General features: G+C 44.2%; 1 protein-coding gene across 3 annotated transcripts in view; it reads left to right on the top strand.

Moving 5' to 3' along the window:
- The first annotated feature begins 942 nt into the window (after positions 1-942).
- Positions 943-20,494, top strand: part of LOC149445910 (solute carrier family 2, facilitated glucose transporter member 11-like) — a 68,239-nt gene continuing 48,687 nt past the window's right edge. Inside the window, exons 1-2 of one of the 3 annotated variants that reach the window (XR_016306294.1) lie at positions 943-1,135; positions 18,121-18,213. Coding sequence is in view for 2 of the 3 variants with exons in the window: in XM_089653198.1 (XP_089509324.1) it covers positions 1,085-1,135; positions 18,121-18,213 (144 nt within the window). In the remaining variant the exon portion in view is untranslated. The remainder of the gene's footprint in view (positions 1,136-18,120; positions 18,214-20,494) is intronic. The other 2 variants (XM_089653198.1, XM_089653199.1) reach the window with 2 other exon arrangements.

Consider the following 20,494-nt stretch of genomic DNA (forward strand, 5'->3'; position numbering starts at 1 on the left):
TGGTTTTCGGCAGTACTTTCCTCACGCTGCGACAGCGTGAGGAAGGTGCAGCCGATAACCGGCAACTATATTTACTGGTGATCTGCTGTGTCATTGGACACAGCTGATCACGTGGTAAAAGGACACAGTAATTCGCCGTTTACTGTATCACATGATCAGCTGTGTCCGTAGGACACAGTGATCACCGGTGGCGCTGGGGGCACGAACTGGAATTACGTCCATAGACGTCCCAGAACTAGACAACCGCACTGTAGCCATCCTTCGGCTATAGCGCGGTTGCGAACTAAATGAAAATCGCACAAGAAAACTTTTTGTGCTTGTCCCTTCAGATATTGTCGCACGAATTGTTGTGATTGGCTCTCGAAAGCTGTGTACTAACGATAAGATTATCGGACTATCGGTCCATGTATGAACATTTCCGTACAATTTTCCTATTGTGTGTATGGGTCATAAGGCCAGCTTTAGCTGAACACAATTGCACTTGCTGGGGTTGCTGCCGGGCTGTAATGACCTCTTAGGAAGGGGTGACTAGGTATGGAGGGTGCAGGGGCAGACTGACAACTTATGGGGCCCCTGGGCAATGAGGGATCATGGGGCCCCTACGTCCTCACCCACACTCAAAAAAGCCTATGAAAGGAACCAGGGGCATCTCATGGAGCCCCCTACTGACCCCGGGCCTTCGGGCATTGCCCAAGTGCCCCTGGGAGGGTGATGGGAATAGTCACCCCCTTACAGGTGTAGTGTGAGTGATCCTTGACAGGGTGAAGGTGTTGGTTCTTGGCTGGGGTGAATCTTCTAGAAGCACACTTCTCTGTACATATTGTCATTATAGACACCGTCCTTTGTAGTCAGCTTGTGAGGTGAAGTATGAGGGAGGACAATTCACCTGCAGCACCTCGTTACATAACACTGGCACACAAGGAGGGAAGGGGCTGGTCTCCTAGAAGGAGTTCCACACTGTCTGCACCATGTAGAGGAGCACACAGTGCGGACTGCAGACACTGCCGGGCACACACTGACTTTGCAGCCTCGGTGAGTGACACCAGCGCCCGCCCTCCTTCCTTCCCCTCACTCTCCGGTACTGATGGAGGATGACGAGAGCGAGGACGAGCCCCGAACACAGGAGCACTGCCAGGTGAGAATGACCCGCCGGTAAGGGCACCGCAGACGTCTGTACGTCCTGACGTCGTGGTGCTGAATTTGGACGCACACGCGGTAGGAATGGAATCTGCCGTGTCAGTGTGTGCTGGGGCTTTATCCTCGCCTATATAAAGCACTGTGCACAACCACATATTCCATTTCTACAACCCGAAATAATTGTCCAGGTTGTGACAATAGTTAGTGGGGACCATTCCCTAACCCTGTACTGGCTAGGGGTCTGCTGATTTATATGCTGACCTGTGCTGTACCTGTGAAGAACAGTAAGGAGCATGTACTTACCTCACAGATAATTCCTCCGCTACTTTTTACTCAATGAGGCCATGAGACCAACCTAGTACTTCCAGCTATGACTATGGGGGATCAGCAGTCTCCCACAAGGCCTACAAGTAGGGCTGCCACCTCATCCCTTTAACCACTAGCCTACTGGGCACTTATACCCCCTTCCTGCCCAGGCCAATTTCCAGCTTTTAGCGCTGTCACACTTTGGCAATTGCGCGGTCATGCAACACTACCCATATGAAATTTGTATCATTTTTGTGTGACAGAGCTTTATTTTGGTGGTATTTAATCACCTCTGGGTTTTTTATTTTTTCTTAAACAAACCAAAAACCACTGAAAATTTTTTTTTCTTAGTTTTTGTTATACAATTTTGTAAATAAGTGATTTTTCTCCTTCACTGATGTGCGCTAATGAGGCTGCAGTGATGGGCACTGATAGGCTGTACTGGTGGACACTGATAGGTGGCACTGATGGGCACTGATGAGGAGGCACTGATAGGCGGCACTGACTGGCACTGTTAGGCGACACTGACTGGCACTGTTAGGCGGCACTGACATGCACTGATAGGCGGCACTGATAGGTGGCACTGATAGACGACACTGACTGGCACTGATAGGCGGCACTGACTGGCACTGTTAGGCGGCACTGACAGGCACTGATAGGCGGCACTGATGTGCACTGATAGGTGGCACTGATTGGCATTGATAAGTGGCACTGACTGGCACTGATGGATGACACTGAAAGGCTGATCAGATAGGCACTGATTTGTGGCATTGATGTGCACTGGTAGGCACTGATATGTGGCACTGATGGGCACTGGCACGAGGCACCGATGAGCACTGACAATGGCACTGATGGACACTAACAGGTGGCGCTGCTGGAGCTACACTGATCATCAGGGAGAGGAGAGAAATGCAGATAACCGGCATTTCCCTGTTTACATGTGATCAGCTGTGATTGGACACAGCTGATCACATGACCGAGCCGACATCTTCTGCTCTTTCCGTGATCGGTGATCCGCTGTGTCCGAGGGACGCAGCGCACCGCCGATCACCACGCTGCACGCTCCCTGAGCCGCGCATGCGCGGTGAGAATGGGAGGACATCATATGATGTCCTCCCAGAACGAGAGAACCACCTTGCGTCCATCATATTACTATATGGTGGGCGGGAGGTGGTTAAAAACATAATAATTACACATATTTATTTATTTATTTCAGGTACTTATATAGCGCCGTCAATTTACGCAGAGCTTTACATATATATTGTACATTCACATCAGTCCCTAACCCTCAAGGGGTGTACAATCTAAGGTCCCTAACTCACATTCATACATACACATACTAGGGACAATTTAGACAGGATCCAATTAACCTACCAGCATGTCTTTGGAGTGTGGGAGGAAACTGAAGTATCCAGAGGAAACCCATGCAGGCACAGGGAGAACATGCAAACTCCAGGCAGGTGGTGCTGTGGCTGGGATTTGAACCAAGGAACCTAGAGGTGCCAGGCGGAAGTGCTAACCATTTAGCCACTGTGCTGCCCATATTAAAGCAGCACTCCACCCAAAATGGGAAGTTTCGCTTTAAGGACTGCTCCCCCACTCCCCATTAAGGATTGGCACCTTTGGGGGGTGGGGGGAGGGAGCGGGTACTCAAATTTGACATGTACCGGCTCCCACTTCTGGTCCGATCGCAAGCGGAAGGTGTCCTCCCTCCCTGTAGTCTTTTGGGACACGTGACAGATCCCAGAAGACTACAGGACTGTTCATGAAGCACAGCGCTACTCACACATGCACAGTGGGTACCTGGCTGTGAAGCCGCAAGCTATCACAGCCGGGTGCCCACACTGAAGATGCCGGCCTCCTGGAATACAGTACGGCCGCTGAAACGAGCTGTGGAGGACACACTACGGGATCGAGGGACAGGTAAGTGGCTGTTTTTTAAAATTCAGCAGCTACAGTTTTTGTAGCTGATGACTTGTTTTTTGACCGGTGAGTGCAACTCCGCTTTAAATTAGCCTCAGAACCTATGTAATTAAAGCGGAGTTCCACCTGCAAAAAATAAAAAATAAAAGTCAGAAGCTACAAAAACTGTGGCTGCCTAATTTTAAAATACAGTCACTTACCTGTCCCTCAGTCCACCAATGTCTTCACCACCGCTGGTTTCACCGGCCGTCTTCTCTCCCTGGTGCAGGCATCTTCAGTGTGGGCACCTGGCTGTGACAGCTTGCAGCTTCACAGCCAGGTGCCCACTGCGCATGTGAATGGCTCCGTAGTCTTCTGGGACCCCCCCACTCCCCAAAGGTGCCAATCCTTAATGGGGAGCAGGGGACAAAGGCTTAAAACGGAACTTCCCCTTTTAGGTGGAGCTCCACTTTAAAGTGTTACTAAACCCAGGACCCTGCATTCACTATATCTGGTCTCCCACAGTACACACAACATGGAAATGCAATTATTTTTTTTAAATACAAACTGCTAAATATCTTTTCTCATCAGTAGTTAGAGCAGTCTTGTGACTTCTATCAGTGTCCAGCTGAGCACTAGTTAAAGCTTGTAGGAGGGGTTTTCTTTCTGCTGTAGGAGGATGCAGAAACCCTGACCTCTGTCTGGACAGTGCTGATTGGCCTGTGCTGATCACATGCACTCTTCCATGAAAGAAAAAAAAAAACCTCTCTAGCACTCCACACTAAACTGAGCATGTGCAGAATGGCTACGGTTCAGTCTCTCTTACCAGGAGATAAGAAGTGGACATTTGTACAAGAGGAGGATCAGAGAAGTCAGGTTGAAATGTCCTTTTTACACAATGCAGAGGATTAACCCCTTAGGTTCCACAGTGAATGTAACAAGCATGCTTTACTGCATATACAGACTGATTTTACTGTTGTGGGTTTAGTAACACTTTAATATGTGTTCGGTTTTAAAGGAATGAGGTTGCATACCTACCTTCAAGGCCTGAGCACTGCACTGTAGAGGGGTAAGAACTGTGCTTGTTCTGACCCGTTGTATGTTTATGCTATAGATGATGCATTTTGAGAATCCCTTAATTCCCCCATCAACACTGATCACGGGACTATTGTGTTCTCCCAGCGGGTGGGTGCGGGGAGCATCCCTGCCAGGAGAATACAATGGTTATTCCTAATAGCCACAAGCAATAATGGCAGGCTAGGAATCCAACATGCTGGTTGTACCCATGTTGATCAATGGATCAACTTGTGTACAATCAGCTTGCCCCAAAGATAGATTGACTGTTGGCCTGTCCCTGCTGAACCTGCCAAAATTCAAACCATCTATGGCCGACTTTAGGCTTTCCAAGTGCAGTGTTAGGCTGGCCATTGACGGAGCAATTTTTTTTCCTCCAACCACAGGTTGCAGGAAAGCAAATTGTTGGTTCCCCGATTGACTCAGTCAATGTTGATGAGGAATCCCTCCCCCGAAGCCATTGGGATCTCCCAGCAGGGACAGGACACAGTGATTAGGGAGAACACAGTGATTACTGCTAATAGCTATAATAACCACTAGCAATAATCGCATGTGAAACCCGACAGGCTGGTTTGTACCCAAGTTGATCAATCGATTGACAGCGATTCCTAGGACAGTCCTGTTTCCTTATCACAAATAAGATAGAGTGATTTTCTGGTCTTGTGACATTATATGACATAAATTTGGTACTTCCCAAATGGAATTTTTGTGCCAATTACAACATGCTTAGAGCCAATTTGAGGACCGAAGAACTGTAACATGGGGGGTTGGGTTCTGGGTTCACACCTTTCCATGTTTGTTGCTGTGCATCTGATTTACGTTTTTGATGCACACTTGTTCATACTTTGCTAGAAGCATTTAGGCCAATGAAATGTTGAGTAAAGTTGAGGCTGTTATTGGAGGGCGTGTTACCATGAGCTGGAGAAACGCATATCATAGCGCATGAAATGGGCTGCTGCAAATCATAAACAAGGTAATAGTGTGATGTTGCAAACATATTGCGCCACTCAAAGCTGGACAAAGCACGATCACCCCACCGGCATACCAGAAACGAAACAGAGTGCAGGGAAAGAATGGATGCCCCTCATACCCGTCCCAAAGAGTCCAGTAAATACACTATGATGTGGATGACCTCAGCCGTTACTGCAGCCACGCCTTCTGATGCGCTTCGCCCCACCCATAGGGAAAACCGCATATCACAGCGCAAGAAACGGCCAGCTGCATATTCCAGGACTTCAAGTCGTTCCCCCACTCCTCCCCCAAGAGAGTTGATTGACAGCAGTTCTCGAGACAGCGCTTTATCATAAACAAGGTAATAGAGTGCTTTGTTGGTCATGTGATTTTATGCTTCCCAAATGGAAGTTTGGGGAAGCAATGCTGAAAAATACAGACAGATATGCTGCTATTATTACAAAATGTAAATAATTGGGGACATAGTTTGGAAAATATTTTGATGAGCATTTAAACCCAAAAATAAAAATGTAACATTTTGCAGACTGCCATTTTTTAAAGAATTCTGGGCAGGATATATTTTTATTTGTGTATACTACTATACCTGGCCCATGTCCCTGGAAGCAGGAAATCATTGAAGTAGACACCGCTACTCCAGTGCTTCCGGGTCCCATGCTGAGCGACTAGCCTGCATTGTGAACACGGGGTCAGCTCAGCACGGGTGCCATTCAGAGAATACTTTGCAATATGTGAGTGAATGCAAAACATTCTCTGATTTGACGAGGTGGAGAGGTGGGTTGGTGAAGTCACATTCTCCACCTTGTCCAGTCTGGGAAACACTTTACACTTGATCAGAAAATGCAAAGCATTCTCTGAATGGTGTCCGTGCCAACTGGTAGACCCTCCTGTATTCACAATCCATCAGGCCGGCTTCTCTGCTTGGGACCTAGAAGCAAGTCAGGGTCACTGGAGTAGTGGTGTCTACTTCAATGATTTCCAGCTTCCAGGGGCATCAACCAGGTATGGTACATACATAGTTCAATGGACTAAGTTGGAGTCCATGTCCAATGTAAAAAATGACGATGCCTGGAATTATTCTTTAAATGTGGTATCTGCATTAGTGTTCTTTTTGTAGGCTTTTTATTTTTTTTATTTTTTTTTACCTGATGATACAGCCACTTCCTGTCTTAAACTTGGTACATACTAGAAGTCTTTTTTGTTCAACTCAGCGGGCTGAACAACGAAAAAACAAAGAGGCATACTAACACAAGCAATGTTAGTGTGGCTTTCTCTCCTGCTGTGTCTTTGTGTTCTGACCTAGGGACTCCCCCCCCCCCCCCCTTGCCCGCCATAACGCACTGATCAGTGCTGACACCCATTGGCTGCCAGCACTAATTAGATGCGGGTTCGATGCTGGTTTTCCAGCATGCCCATTCGACAGAAGCTGGTCGTGAGACTGACTTCCATAGAACAGACAGCTGGACACACACAGGGCTTTAGGATGTATCCACTCTGGATGGAGGAGCAACTGAGCCATCATGGGACATCAGCATTGTCAACTACAGCTAAGCTCCGGCTGATACTTTTTAGGCAGTTACAGCAAATTTTTTTTCCTTTTGGGGAAAAAAACCCTTTTTTTTGTATGTAGTGTTGAATTGTCTCAAACTTGTAACTGCCACTTTTGCTGCACAGCTTGATCTATTAGAGGAAGTTGAAAATAACAGACTCCCATGGCTGGATCACCAGGTGAAAATAAAACCTAAAAACTAATGCAGCCACCACATCTAATAGTTGGTAAGCTGCAATATAATACATATTTGTTTTTTAGTTTAATACCGCTTTAATACTACTTTCGGTATTAAAATCATTACATCAGCAAAAACAGTGACATTATCTGTATTCCTCTAATGAGTTTTCTTTGAAGTGCTGCGTCATGCGGCATTGACTATTGGAATGTTTCCAGAGTTACGTCATCATGATTCCAGTGATTTTGTAGCTCCTTGTCAAGATTAATATACTGTATCTCAAACCTACCTCCTGATACGTAAATTAACACTATCATTCAAATTCTTTTTTTTTATCATTTGGAAGCTACTACTGCATATGTACTATTAAGTCTAGCCTGACATCTGAATTTCACTTTTAGCTGTGAACAATGGAAATCTGTTCTCCCATCGGGGTTATTATAGTCTGTTAATCTTTTTACATAACTACAGTGGCTCCATTTCAATTTTTCCTAGTCAGCTTCTATTATGGTTAAACCTATTACCAGGGTCATGGGAAATACTTTTTCATAGTCTTAGTAATAAAGTGATTGTGTACACTTCACATTTGTATCTGTTTCTTGTTAAAAAATAGCTGTCATAATATATATAACATAAAATATGCTTAAATGTAAACATAAATATTTCATAATTTTACTTTGTTTTTATAGTGACATGACTTTTTAAAACTTGGCTCATTTTTTGTTTTTTGACCACATTGTGGGTAGTCCAGTCATTTGAGGACAGAATGAATAGAGTACCATTTTATTGCAGATATAGTTATATAGTTACTTTAACATTTGTTGAGGGACATGGAAATTCAGACTTTTGGGTTATTCTGCTGCTTACAGGAGAATTTGTAGACTGGCAAATAAAAAATTGTGCCGGACCCAATATAATCTCTCCTACTCCCAGCATTCCCTTGTTCTTTGCTAGTGTCCAACAGCGCCGTGGTAGTTCATTGAGAACTACAAGCTGACAGCTGAAGGCTGCTGGAACTTGTAGTTTCTCATTTACAAATTCTGTGAATGAATGACACAGTCAAGCAGATGGATCCCCACACGGCCACGTTTTTTTAAAAATAGTGACAGCTAGCGGGGGGGAAGATCCCTGCTAGCTGCCACTCTGTGCAGCGGAGCAGGCAACGACTCAAGCAGTGGTAACATGTTAAATGTTCCACCCAAAAAAGGGGGCAGAGACACGCACACACGCTACCACGCCTGCGCGACCAGTCGGCGGCCATCTTGGATGCTGGAAAGACCTATTTTAGTGCTTGTACACGCGATTTGTGTCTTTTATCATGTGAGTACATTTTCTATTTCAATAAATTTTGGATATTTGAGGGTTTTACACATGTGGAGAAATTCTTTAATACATGTTTAACGCCACGAGCTCTGGTCTCATATAACTCGTTTGGAGTGGTTGGAGCCATCATATACAGGGAGATCGGCTTGGGAGTATTACTAGTGCTTTTCTTGGGTGTCCAGAGGATGATTCTAACCATCCATTTCCTTTGATGTCACCAATAGCATCCTGTAAAAGCGTAGATTGACCACTCTTAGCAGAAGGTCACATATCTTCTGGTAAGCCTTGCATGCAAGTTGTTGGTGTCACATTGGCTATCCTTGGAAGTCTTTTTATCTCATCACGGCATTTGGGGACTGTTCTGCGTTGATCTCACCATATGATATTTCACTTATGAACATTTTGAGATGAACTAATAATTATTTTTGAAATAATTTTTTTTTCACATTTTAATATGATTTTTGTTTGAAATGTTTTAAGCACTGCACTTTATTTTGAACACGGAACATGTAACATGTTCCTATAGGTGAACTTATCCTTTAAAGCTGAGTTCCACCCAAAAGTGAAAGCTCTGCTTACTTGCCTCCTCCCCCCCTCCATTGCTACATTTGACACCTTTTGGGGGGAAGGGGGGAGTGGGTACCTGGTTTTAACATTTAATATTTAAGGCCTTGCCTTGTACCCTGAGCTGCATTGCCCCTGGCTTGTGGTGCAACTTTTTGAATCCTAGACTTATAGGAAAGAGTCCCACTGTACTGGATGTCCCAGTTCATGATCCGCTTCAGTGCTGGCTGCAGTGCACCCGCTTAAGGGCCTGAAATTTTGCCCTCTGCTTGAGTGTGTGCCATCTACTGAGTCTTTACTAGCTCTGTTAGGCATAGCTCCTTCCTCAGTTTTATCTCAGGAGGATTTCACTTCAGTTATGCAAGATTTTATGGGTCAAACTGCAACCCTGATTTTTGCTCTAAACGCAGAGGTCATAAGCATGCTTCCATGCTTTCTACTCCAGAATTCTTATCGTTTCTTCCCATGGCATTAGAGGTTTTCAGCCTTCAGCAGCCAAGACTCCGTTTTAAGCCTTAAAGCAGAACTAGACTCTCTCAATCAACATCAGTGACCTGATGATCGGTGCCGATCCCCGCTCTGACAGCTGCCAGTACTTTCCTCACGATCTGACAGCGTGAGGAAAGTGCAGCCGAGAACCGGCACTTGCATTTCCCTGTGATCAGCGTGTCATTGGACACCGCTCATCACATGGTAAAAGGCCGGTGGGATCGGCCTTTCACCACATCACGTGATCAGCTGTGTCCGTAGGACACAGCGATCACGGAGATCGCCGGGTGCGCGCCCCCTGGGGCGCGCAGGAGAGTGCGTTCTGGGAAGTGCGTTCCACTCAGAACTGGCCGGCCGCGGTGAAGCCGTCATTCGGCTATGCGCGGTCGGCAAGAGGTTAAAGAGACTGTCTCAGCTCTCATTGATGCAGTTAGTACCACTTTATGGATTAAAATGAAGCGTGCAACGTTTACCAGTGTTTTCCCCAATCTAGTCTCCTTTAAAGTCCCTAAGGCTTCCAAGACCTTTCTTGTGCGCCTGCTGTTTAAGGAGACTGGAAGAACCCCTACAAGCTGTTTACTCCTCCCAAATGGCTGGCAGCCTTGTACCCATTTGAGGGGGACTTTGTTAAAAAGTGTAATGCCTCCACTGTGGATCTAGTGTGGATCTAGGAGTATGCTGACTCCTACTTAATAAAGCTTTCATGACCTTTGTGGAGAATGTGCCTGTGTTTAAGGCTTTCAACAACAATTGGAGGTCCTTTTAAAAACATTGTTCTGGTTGACGCTGTGTTGCAACCTGCCCTGACTGTAATAGCTCTCTGTCAGAGCTGACTAGACTAAGGCCATAAGAAGGGATGAAGGATGATATCTTACTAACTGAATATTTAGACCTCATGCCAACAGCCTTAAGCTACTGCATGGATGGATTGCTAATGACCTCCCATCTCATTTCCCATGTTATTCTTCTGTTGGTGAACATGAGGAGGTCTCTGGTTAATAGATCCCTGCAGAAACCACAGCGTTGAATATTACGCTCCCTGCCGACCTGGTTGAATGGTTACAAACACAATTTCCTTACCGTTGGGCATCCCACTCCCTGGCTTATCTTGGCGTTACACTTACTACCTCCTACTCTGCCTTATTTTTGGCTAATTATTATTACCCATTATTGTGATCCATGGCTTCCCTGCTTCATTCCTGGCTGTTTCCTTCTTTGTCATGGATTGGCTGGATACATGCTGTCAAGATGACTATCTTGCCGAAGTTCCTATACTTTTTTTGCACTCTCCCTGTTTAGGTCCCTGCTTTCTTTCTTCGTCTATTGCAAAGCAGGAGTCTCTGTTTTATTTAGTCTTATAAGTGTCCCAGAGTGTCTAGATTCACTCTGTATACCCATAGACTGCAGGGAGGTCTGGGAGTCCCACATGCTTCCCAGTTGTCCATACTTCATGCCACGACAGGTATCCCGTTATGGGTACTCTTGAAATTACCCAACTGTGCTCCACTTTCCTTAACTACATTGCTTTGGCTCCCGCATAAGTTGCACCCCCTGGACCTGAGCCCCATCATGCTTCACAGTCTATGAACCTGGGATTCTGTTAAATATTCGGGTAATTTAATTTCATCTTTTCTACCTCTTTTGCCGAGTACGCATAATCCTCTATTTCCACCAAGCTTAGAACATCCCCCTTCTTTCTCTTGGTGGATCTCCCATGGCTTTGTTACTGTACATGACTTCCTGAACACTCCTTTGTTTCCATCTCTAGAGTCTCTTCGAGAATCACGGGGGGTTCCGCCACGGGAATATTATTGTCATTTGCAATTACATCACTGACTTATGTCCCTACGTCATACTTCCACATATCCTTTCCGCAAAACACCCTTTGAACACATTTGTCAACATTCCCGAGGGTCCCCTGGTCTCATTTTGTAATTTATGCCTCCCTTAACAATAGGTCCTCCGCACCATCCCTGTCCTATGTCTCTCAATGGGAGTGAGATCTAGGTTCCTTGATTGTGGCGGAGGATTGGCACAAGGCCTGGAAGATGGTGGCAAAATGTTCTTTTAATACCGTCACTCTTGAAGCAGCCTACAAAGTTCTCCTGCGGTGGTACTGGGTCCCAGCTCAGACTGCTCACTTTAATCTGATTGATGGAGATAGGTGTTTCCGGAACTGTGGTCTACGTGGGGACATCCTGCATATCTGGTGGTCGTGCCTGTGTTTGATAGGCTTCTGGTCTAGGGTTTTTGGTTTGTTGCAAACGTTATTTCATATTACGGTCCATAAGGATGCAAGAGTGGCCCTCCTGCATTGTCCAATTTTGGGTCTGTCCAGGTCTCAGCAGAAATTGGCATCCTACCTATTAATTTCGGTCAAACGTGGTATAGCTCAAGCCTGGAGAACCCCTTCGGTTGGCTTCCAGGGTGTGAAGACCCTGCTGAATGCTATGATGATCAATGAACAGATGTCTAGCATTCTTTAGGATTCACATCCAAGATTCCTTAATGTTTGGGAACCTTGGATACATTATTCCCTGCTGTCCTTGCCTCCTACTAGCTATGGCCTCTTGTAGTTGTTGCCTGTGCTGGCCCTGGATCCGTGATTATTCCATTCTTCCCTTCTTCCTTTGCTTTCTCCCTGAATCTTTTCTCCCTTCCTTATTTCTTTCTACTTTCCTATACTTTCTTACTTTCATTAGTTTGGGCTTCTCTCCCATTTGTTCTGTGCTGACACTTCTCCGTAGGGGTTTTTAATCTTGGTTTTGTTTTGGTAAGATGATGGAATGCTGCTGCTACTGTTTGGTTTGGCTTTTTGCCATTCCCCCTTGGTGCCATTGGATGTTCCGTTATTTGGCTAATACACCCTGCTGATTTGTATATGCTGATGTATGCTTTTGTTCCGCTCTTCCCCTGCGTGGGCGTATCATAAGTCTGTTTTATTCCAAAAAACGTCTTTAATAAAAATATTGAAATAGAAAAGTTCCCTGTAGAACAGGAATGCTAAAAGTGCCTTCTTTTCATGCCAAGGACAGCATCCAGGGGCGTACTTACAGGGGTCACATTTGCGACCCAGCCCAATGCTCCAGAATGCTCATGTGGCTTCCCTGTACACCTGGATAGGAGGGGCAGCGACATAAGGAGGAACCGATGCCATCTGTAATTGTAGCACATACTGGGCCCTTCAAAGGTGTGTGAAAGGGCAAGGACACCATGTTGTCAGAATTCAGCCATGACAGTTTGTAACACAAGCGATGAGTGATCCCCTTTTACATCCCTTCAGAAAGCCATCTGGTACAATACACAAACTAATGCCAGGACCTTATCAGTCCATTCATTGGACACACACAGACTCTCTTCATCAACCAATACACAATTCAATCTTGGTACCTTCATAAAACTGTCAAATTTGCATGCTTGAGCAACCCGAAAAACAAACAGAGATCTTACCAGATCACCCCCATCGTAAATGCCAAACGCTGCTACCCTAGGAGGAGCATAATTATATATATATATATATATATATATATATATATATATATATATATATATATATCAAAGGTAATACTGGACAATAATATGCATGTTAGCAGACTGTAACATATAGGTATTGAAAGATATTAATACCTATAGAAATCTGGGTTGTGACGTGATCATAAACACAGAGACATACCATGGGCCACCCCTCAGCCTCCTGATTGGTCAAGTCATTTCTATTAACACCTCCTCGAAGGTCCAGAAAAAAGGAGACTGCGACCACAGTTAGGGGCTCTCGGTTAACACCAAACCAAGGAGCACCTAACAAGACTTGAGAGCCACTGTACCGTCTTGCTTATTCATTGGACTCTGCCAACCAGGACTTGCAGGTAATTTCAGTTTTTCTTGCTGTTGCGTTAATGTCTTTTTGTTTCTTTTGTACTACATTTTTTTCCGTAAATACTTTATTTGCACCTTTTTTTACCTTTTCATTATTAAACCATATTTTGAAAAGTGTTACGATTGTCTCTAATGAACTAATGCAGAACTAAAGTTGTGTAAATCTCTGGACATACCTGTGTGTTGCAGACATTTTTTTAAAGTCATAATTGTCATTGCCGTTGTTGGGTTGATAGGCCCAAAGCAATCTGGCGGCAGTTTGGGGTTTGAAGGGTTAATTGCTCTCAGTCTGTTGGCACTTAGATTGTGGTTTCACAAGCTGGAAAATCTTTGTGCAGGGCAAGGCTGACAGTAATATTGTCCTGCATCAGTGACAGTGCGGTGAGGTTGACCAATCTTTTGTCACATGTGAAAAGGGCAGTGGTCTGACCCATGTTTGTCAAACTCTTTATTTTGCTCCTGCAGCCATTGAAAGCATGCTTCTCCTTCTCTCCCTCCTGCAGGCATTCAGCAGGAGCAAAATGGAGGGGATCAGTTCCTCTACTATCCAGGTTCCACTCACCCCAGGCCTTTGTGTGCTCTCCTGGCCGCTGCCGGGAATGTGTCAGGGGTTGTCAGGGGAAAGGGGCTGGTAAATATGTCATGTACAGTGATCACTACCAATTAATGACTCTGTTCATTTATAACTGAGGCATAGTAAACAGTGCAGTGGAGCTGCAATTGCTGATGTTGCACTGCCGTTGCCGAAGGTCGGAATGGCGGCCATCTTGGTACTCCATTTACCTTCATTTTACTTGCTCTTCAACGTGGATTGTCTTATATTCATTATTTAATAAAATACTAGACTATATACAATTTCTGGCTCCTGTGGTGAGCTATGCCTTATAGGAGAGGGTCCCTATGCGTTTTGCCCTTGACTGAGCATTCTATGCAGAGGCTTCATTGCTATTTGTGTCCAGATGAGATGTGCTTACATGCTGTTTACCAGTAGATGTCTGGTGAGTGTACATCTGACAGAGGTGGTGGATTCCCTATTGGATCACTTCACAGTATTCCACCGTGATTGCCGTATCTATATCCTAGCAGACATTTTTAGTTTTTACTCCACTGTTATATGGACTTTATATATTCCCACTTTATATGCTACACTTTACTGTTCCACATTTATTGAATGATTTATTGCATAATGTATTGATCTTTATATGTTGCACATGACTGTTCCGCCGATCATTTTTTGCTGTATGTCAGATTGACTTTGCACTTTATTATTTCACTATAATATCATTCACAATTTTTTTAGAGCCGCACTTTCTATATTTCATAGTTAACAGTGTTTACTAAGCTTCAGTTTGTGAATGAATGGGAAGCTCTGTACAGAGGTATTCTCAACTATTCTTTCAGTGCAGTTAATGCAGAGGCTGCAGAGAGGGCTGTGTCCTCAATCTCCTTTGTCTGTTATAAAAGGTGAAACATCAGAGGTCAGTTTAGACCCCTGATATTTCACCAAAGCTCCCGATTAGGGCTCCTAAAAAAAATTGTAAAAAAATTAAATAAAGAAAATGAAATGGTAAAAAACAAAAATGAAAAAATAACAAAATTGAAAAACAACTGAGACCAGAGGCGGAACTACCAGGGTTGCAAAGGTTGCACTTGCGACTAGGCCACCTTGGGGCTCCAAGAAGACAGAAAGGACCCGCTGTAGAACATGTGAAAGGGTCCCACTGTGGGACCGTAGTAAAGGGTCTTGCAACAGGAGTAAAAGGCCCTGGATCATGGTTTCTTGCACCGTGCCCTAAAGGTTCTAGTTACGCCTCTGACTGTATCCCTTCAGAGTTCTCCTAGAAACCAGGGGCGAGAAGCCTAGGGTTCAGTCCAAGAAGACCCATGGAAACCACCAGGCCTGTCATAGCCTCCCTCCATCAGGGTGACATTTTAGCCTCTGTGAACATCAAGAAAGCATACTTGCATGTTCACATTTTTCTAGACCATCAACAATTCCGTCTCTGTTCTGTGGGTCTTTAGCACTTCCAGTTTGTAGCCCTGCCATTTGGCCCAGCTTCTGCATCTCAGGTATTCACCAAGGTGCTGAACACTGTGATAGCTTTGCTGCACTCCCAAGTCATGCCTATTGTGGGATATCTGGACAAACTCCAAATGAGGGAGCAATCAGCTCAGATTATGGTTAATAATGTGTGCTGCTCCAGACTCCTTCAGCACATTATCCTGCCATTGTGGAACAAATCAGTCCATTCCTTGGACAGGCTGATTCACCTGATAGCAAAGACCAGGTTGATCCCGGGATCTAACTGGAGCTGGGTAAGTCCTTTCTTCCTGTCTCATGGAAGGTCTTCACGGTGGATGCCAGCCTGTTGGGCAAGGGTGGAGTCCTGGATACCATGTTGACGCAAGGAGCTTGGATGTAAGAAGAATCTTATCTCCTGGTTAATATTCTGGAATTTATGACAATTTTATTGGTCCCTGCAACACTGGACACCCCAATTGGTGGGTCAGTTGATCAGGATTCAGTTGGATGCCAGTTGGCATGGCAGACATCAAATATCAGAAAGGAACCAGACGTTTTGCGCGGCAAAAGGTGGAAAGGATCCTGACCTGGACAGAACTTTATGTTCCAGCATGGTTTGACATTTACATCCCAGGCATGAACAATTGTAAGGCAGAGTACCTCAGCTAGCAACACCTGGACCAAAGGTAGGGGTCCCTACACCCGTAGGTGTTACAGAACCTGTGTCAAATGTGGGGGGCACCATATATGTACCTTCTGGTCTTGAGGTTCAACAACAAACTGGACAGGTTTTTTTCTCCAGATACAGGGATCCTCAGGCAGAAGTAGTGCATGCTGTCTGGTGGCTCTCTGGGACCACTACAGCCTGATGTATGCCTTCCCTTCCTTGAAACCCCTTCCTCTTTTCCACAGAATCGAAATGACGGGCTTTCTGGTGATCCTAATAGTTTTGGACTGGCCCAGACAGATGTAATACTCTGATCTCATCAGACTTTTGGCTCTTCCTTTATCCCTTATCTAGAACTTCTGTCTCAGTTTACCATCCTGCTTCACAGTTGAGGACTTATAATGAAATGGATGTTGAAGCTCAGGTCCTGATGGACAGAGACTTCTCTGAATCAGTGATCCCTATGATACTAAAGACTAGGAAGTATATTTCTTGTAAGGTTTAACATTGCACATAGAAGGCATTCTTTACTTTCTGAGAAGCAAGTGACAGGACATTTTCTATGAGTCTTTGCTCTTCTGTAAATGGGCCTGGATCAACAGTTGTCCTTGATTGTCATCAAGGGACAGATTTCAGATTCACCTGAGAGCTTGTTCCAGAGACCACTAGCCTCCCATTCTTTAAGGCCTTTGTGCAGGGTTTTTCCATGTGGTCTGGGACTCTCAGCGCTTCAAAAACCACCCTTTGAACCATTTGGGGGTATTCCCCTTTCCACTATCTGAGCTGATTGCCTTATCCCGTAAAGATAGTTAGTACATTTCAGTTCTTCCATCCCTCTGTCTGGCCACAGTTCATTAGAAGGAGATCTCCCTCCTTTGCCTGGATGTAGTGCACATACTAAGGGAAGACATACTAAGTCTGTCTTGCAACCACTTCTTCCATTAGAAACACTAACTTTCTCTTTGTTATTTCTGATTGTCCTCCTAAAGAGGAACTTACTTCTCAGTGGCGCAAACAGACCATGGTCCAAGCTTATGGTCTCAAGAATGGGGAGGCAGCCACCCTTTGTAGATATCTATTGAATCTCTCAGTACAGATTTCCAAGGCTGCTACCTGGTCTTCTGTTCACACATTCTCCATGTTTTGCCAGGTGGATATTCAGACCTTCTCTGATACCAGCTCTGGGCATGTCTATAGAAATATATGGTAGAGTTATTGGCATTTATCTAAGAATGTAGTATTCAAATATGCCCAGCAAGGAGATTACGTAAAATAAGGGTCCGTGTTGAGGGACTTCTGTTTGATTCAAACAGGTTTTTGTAGTTTTGGATAGAGCAGGGAATTAATACAACACCTGCCTAGTTTTTTTTTTTTTTACTGTCTGCTTACCACTGGGAAAATTTCCCTTTAATTTCTTGTCTCAGAGACACAACACGAAGATAGAGGAAATATCCTGAAGTGAGGGAAATTCCTGACTTAGAGAGTTGGACCTGGGACAGGTTTCTAGATTTCCTCACACCTCTTGTTCTGGGAATTTTGGATATTTCCTCGCTTTCTTTCTCAAAGAAAATGATGATCAGAGTTGAGGTGAATGCCCCTACTGTGTGCACAGACAGGAATAAAAACTTCTTAGAGGGTCTAACTTGTCCCGATTCTTTCCAAAACGAAAAAAAATGAGTTTTGCTTAGAGATACACTTTAAGGTTTGCAATAACTTTAAAATGTCTTATTTTATGTTGTTAGCAATTTATTAGACATATCTGAGTAAAAACAATTGGGCAGTGAAGCCTTAGCCAGCGTTGATTGCTCAGGTGCCGATGATTTGGTCAGTATCCAGATCTAACTAGATTTTCGGCTTAGGTGACCAGAGCCATAGAACATATAGCAAAAATTTTCAGAGCTCTCCATTAGAAGTGACTTAAGGTACACCCCAAGCAAGCAGATGCTGGTTCGGGCTCTACTGCTCAAGTGTATTTAAGTGGATATTTCAGATAACTGACTGTATGCTGCATTTCTGCAATACCCAACGTATTAAGTCACCTTGCTTTTACTTCTGTGTTTCAGGGATGGGTGCTGCTTCTTACTATGTGTGCTGCCGGCATTGGGGGAACCTTTCAATATGGATATAATCTTACAATAATCAATGCCCCCACAACTGTGAGTATGCAGTTACTAAAAAGTTACTTTCATATTTTCTTTTAAACTAAATTTGTCACAAACTTGGACAACTTAAACTGAGCATATGATAAGAAAATATAAAGCAGAGGGTACCTTTACTGAAAACCACGTGGCTATAGGTGGCCTTCACTTTTCCTGTAAATATTGAGCTTGTCACTGTCCTCTTCCACTTATTGGTCATAAAGTTACCCACGTTAAAAAAACCTTAGCAAGGGTCAGAATGGGATATTGCTTTTACAGAAACATTGAGTTCTGTTTGCATCGACTATTACATCTCCCTCCTCATTGGCCTACCTCTACTCAGGCTTTCCCCTCTTCAGTCTGTCATGAATGTTGCTACCAGACTCCTCCAACTTTCCAGCTGATTAGTTTATGCCCTCCCGCTTTTCCTATCCTTCCACTGGCTTCAACAAATAAAATTCAAAACAATAACAACATAAAAAGCACTGTCCTGATCTACATCACTAATCTTATCTCAAGACTAGATCACCCATATAGTCCTCCTCATTGCTCTCAAGACCTCCTGCTCTCTAGATCTCATGATCACCTTCAGGCAGTGCTGGGAAAAGGTCATCCAGCACTCATGACAATGTTGTCAGGCTGCGCCCCCTCCCCTATTCATTCTGTGCTGAAGGGATCTTACCCCCAGAAGTCATCCCCTTTCCAAAATTACTGTGCAGCTCCTCATCTGTCAGTCAGGTTTTGCATGGACCTGGAAGTATGCAGTGATGTTGTTGTACTTCCCTGCTGTGTTCTCTGCCTTAGCTGGTCTCCTTATGCCAGAGGCAAAAAGTGCAGCAGACGCCACAGTGGAGTATGTATTTGTACAAGGTATGGAGAAGTGACAACTTGCCCTGTCTGCTACCTGGCTGGTGCACACCCCCTGTCTCGCATTGCCTTGTGGCCAAAAGAACTTCATGAAATGTCACCATGTGACATTTCACTAAAGTTTGTTTAAAAAGAAAAAAAAGTGAGCAATGTGATGTATTGCTTTTGGCACTGCTTTTTTTCCCAATGCACACCATGCAATCAAGGACATCTCCAAAGCCTCTCTGATCCTCTGGAATACCCTACCTCCGCCTGTCTATAGCCTACTCTGTCTACCTTTAGAGATCCCTGAACACTTATCTCTTTGGGGAAGCCTATCCTGCCTTAAACCGGTATTAAACCCAAAACCAAAAATATATTATATTGCAGCTTACCAGTCATTAGATGTGGTTGCTGTATCAGTTTTCTTTTCTTTTGGCTTTTTTACCTCTTTTTTCACCTGATGGTCTGGCCAATAACACACCTCCTGTATTAGTGAGACACCACTCTGGAGAAATGAGCACAGGACACAGCAGACAGCAGCATTGTTAGTCTTGGTGGGAGTGTTAAATGTTTTAGTAGATTTAGAAACACTAACAAAGAGAAGTGAAACTCCAGCTAACTCTTTGTAATCCGTTACAGCAAACAGTTTTTTCCTCTTGAGATAAAGGTTTTACATGAATAAATAAAAGCTGATCATATTAATCACCCCTGCCAGTGGTAAATGGATTGTCTCATTCATGTAAACTAATGCATTCTTCTGGAGAGCTTGAGCTTCTGAAAAACAGCAGACTTGCTGGCTGAATGAAAGATGAAAATAGAAGAAAGAAAGCCTAAAAAAGGGCACTAATGCAGCCATCACACCTCAGAATTGGTAAGCTGCAATATAGTAAATGTTTGCTTTTAGGTTTAATACTGCTTTAACCTAACTACTGAATTTTTGCAGTTACTACCTTTTTGTATAATTTGCCCCTCTCTTTTAGATTGTAAGCTCTCACGAGCAGAGCCCTCCTAGACCTCATCTTGATTTGTATTATAGCTCATCCCCTCAATTTCATCCCCTGCAGATTTTGTAGGTTTTCCCACTTTACAAAGAAATTAAAGGTCTAAAATTTCTATCATAGGTGTATTTTAAATAATAAAGACAGAATATCAACCAAAAATCAATTCTTGAGAAGGGGGACCTTGCGGGCACTGAAGGATTTCAATGGTGGCGTATTGTGTTCAGGGGTGTGGAAATTTTTGAAAGAATTACTTGTGCAGGGACTAAATCGGTGTCCCAATCCCTCATGACAATCTACTTGTCCAGATAAAAAAAATACATTTTAACCAAAACCGTATTTAAATCCAAGGGGATTTTTAGAATGTCTGGGGCTTTTAAAAACAAAAGCAGCTCTATGGCGACTTAAACGTGTAATAATTTTAACATTGCACTGTTTATCTCCTTCTCCCC

This window comes from Staurois parvus, unplaced genomic scaffold (genome assembly GCF_062004578.1).
Source record: "Staurois parvus isolate SC_StPar_1 unplaced genomic scaffold, SC_StPar_1.0 ptg000704l, whole genome shotgun sequence".
Taxonomy (NCBI): Eukaryota; Metazoa; Chordata; class Amphibia; order Anura; family Ranidae; genus Staurois; species Staurois parvus.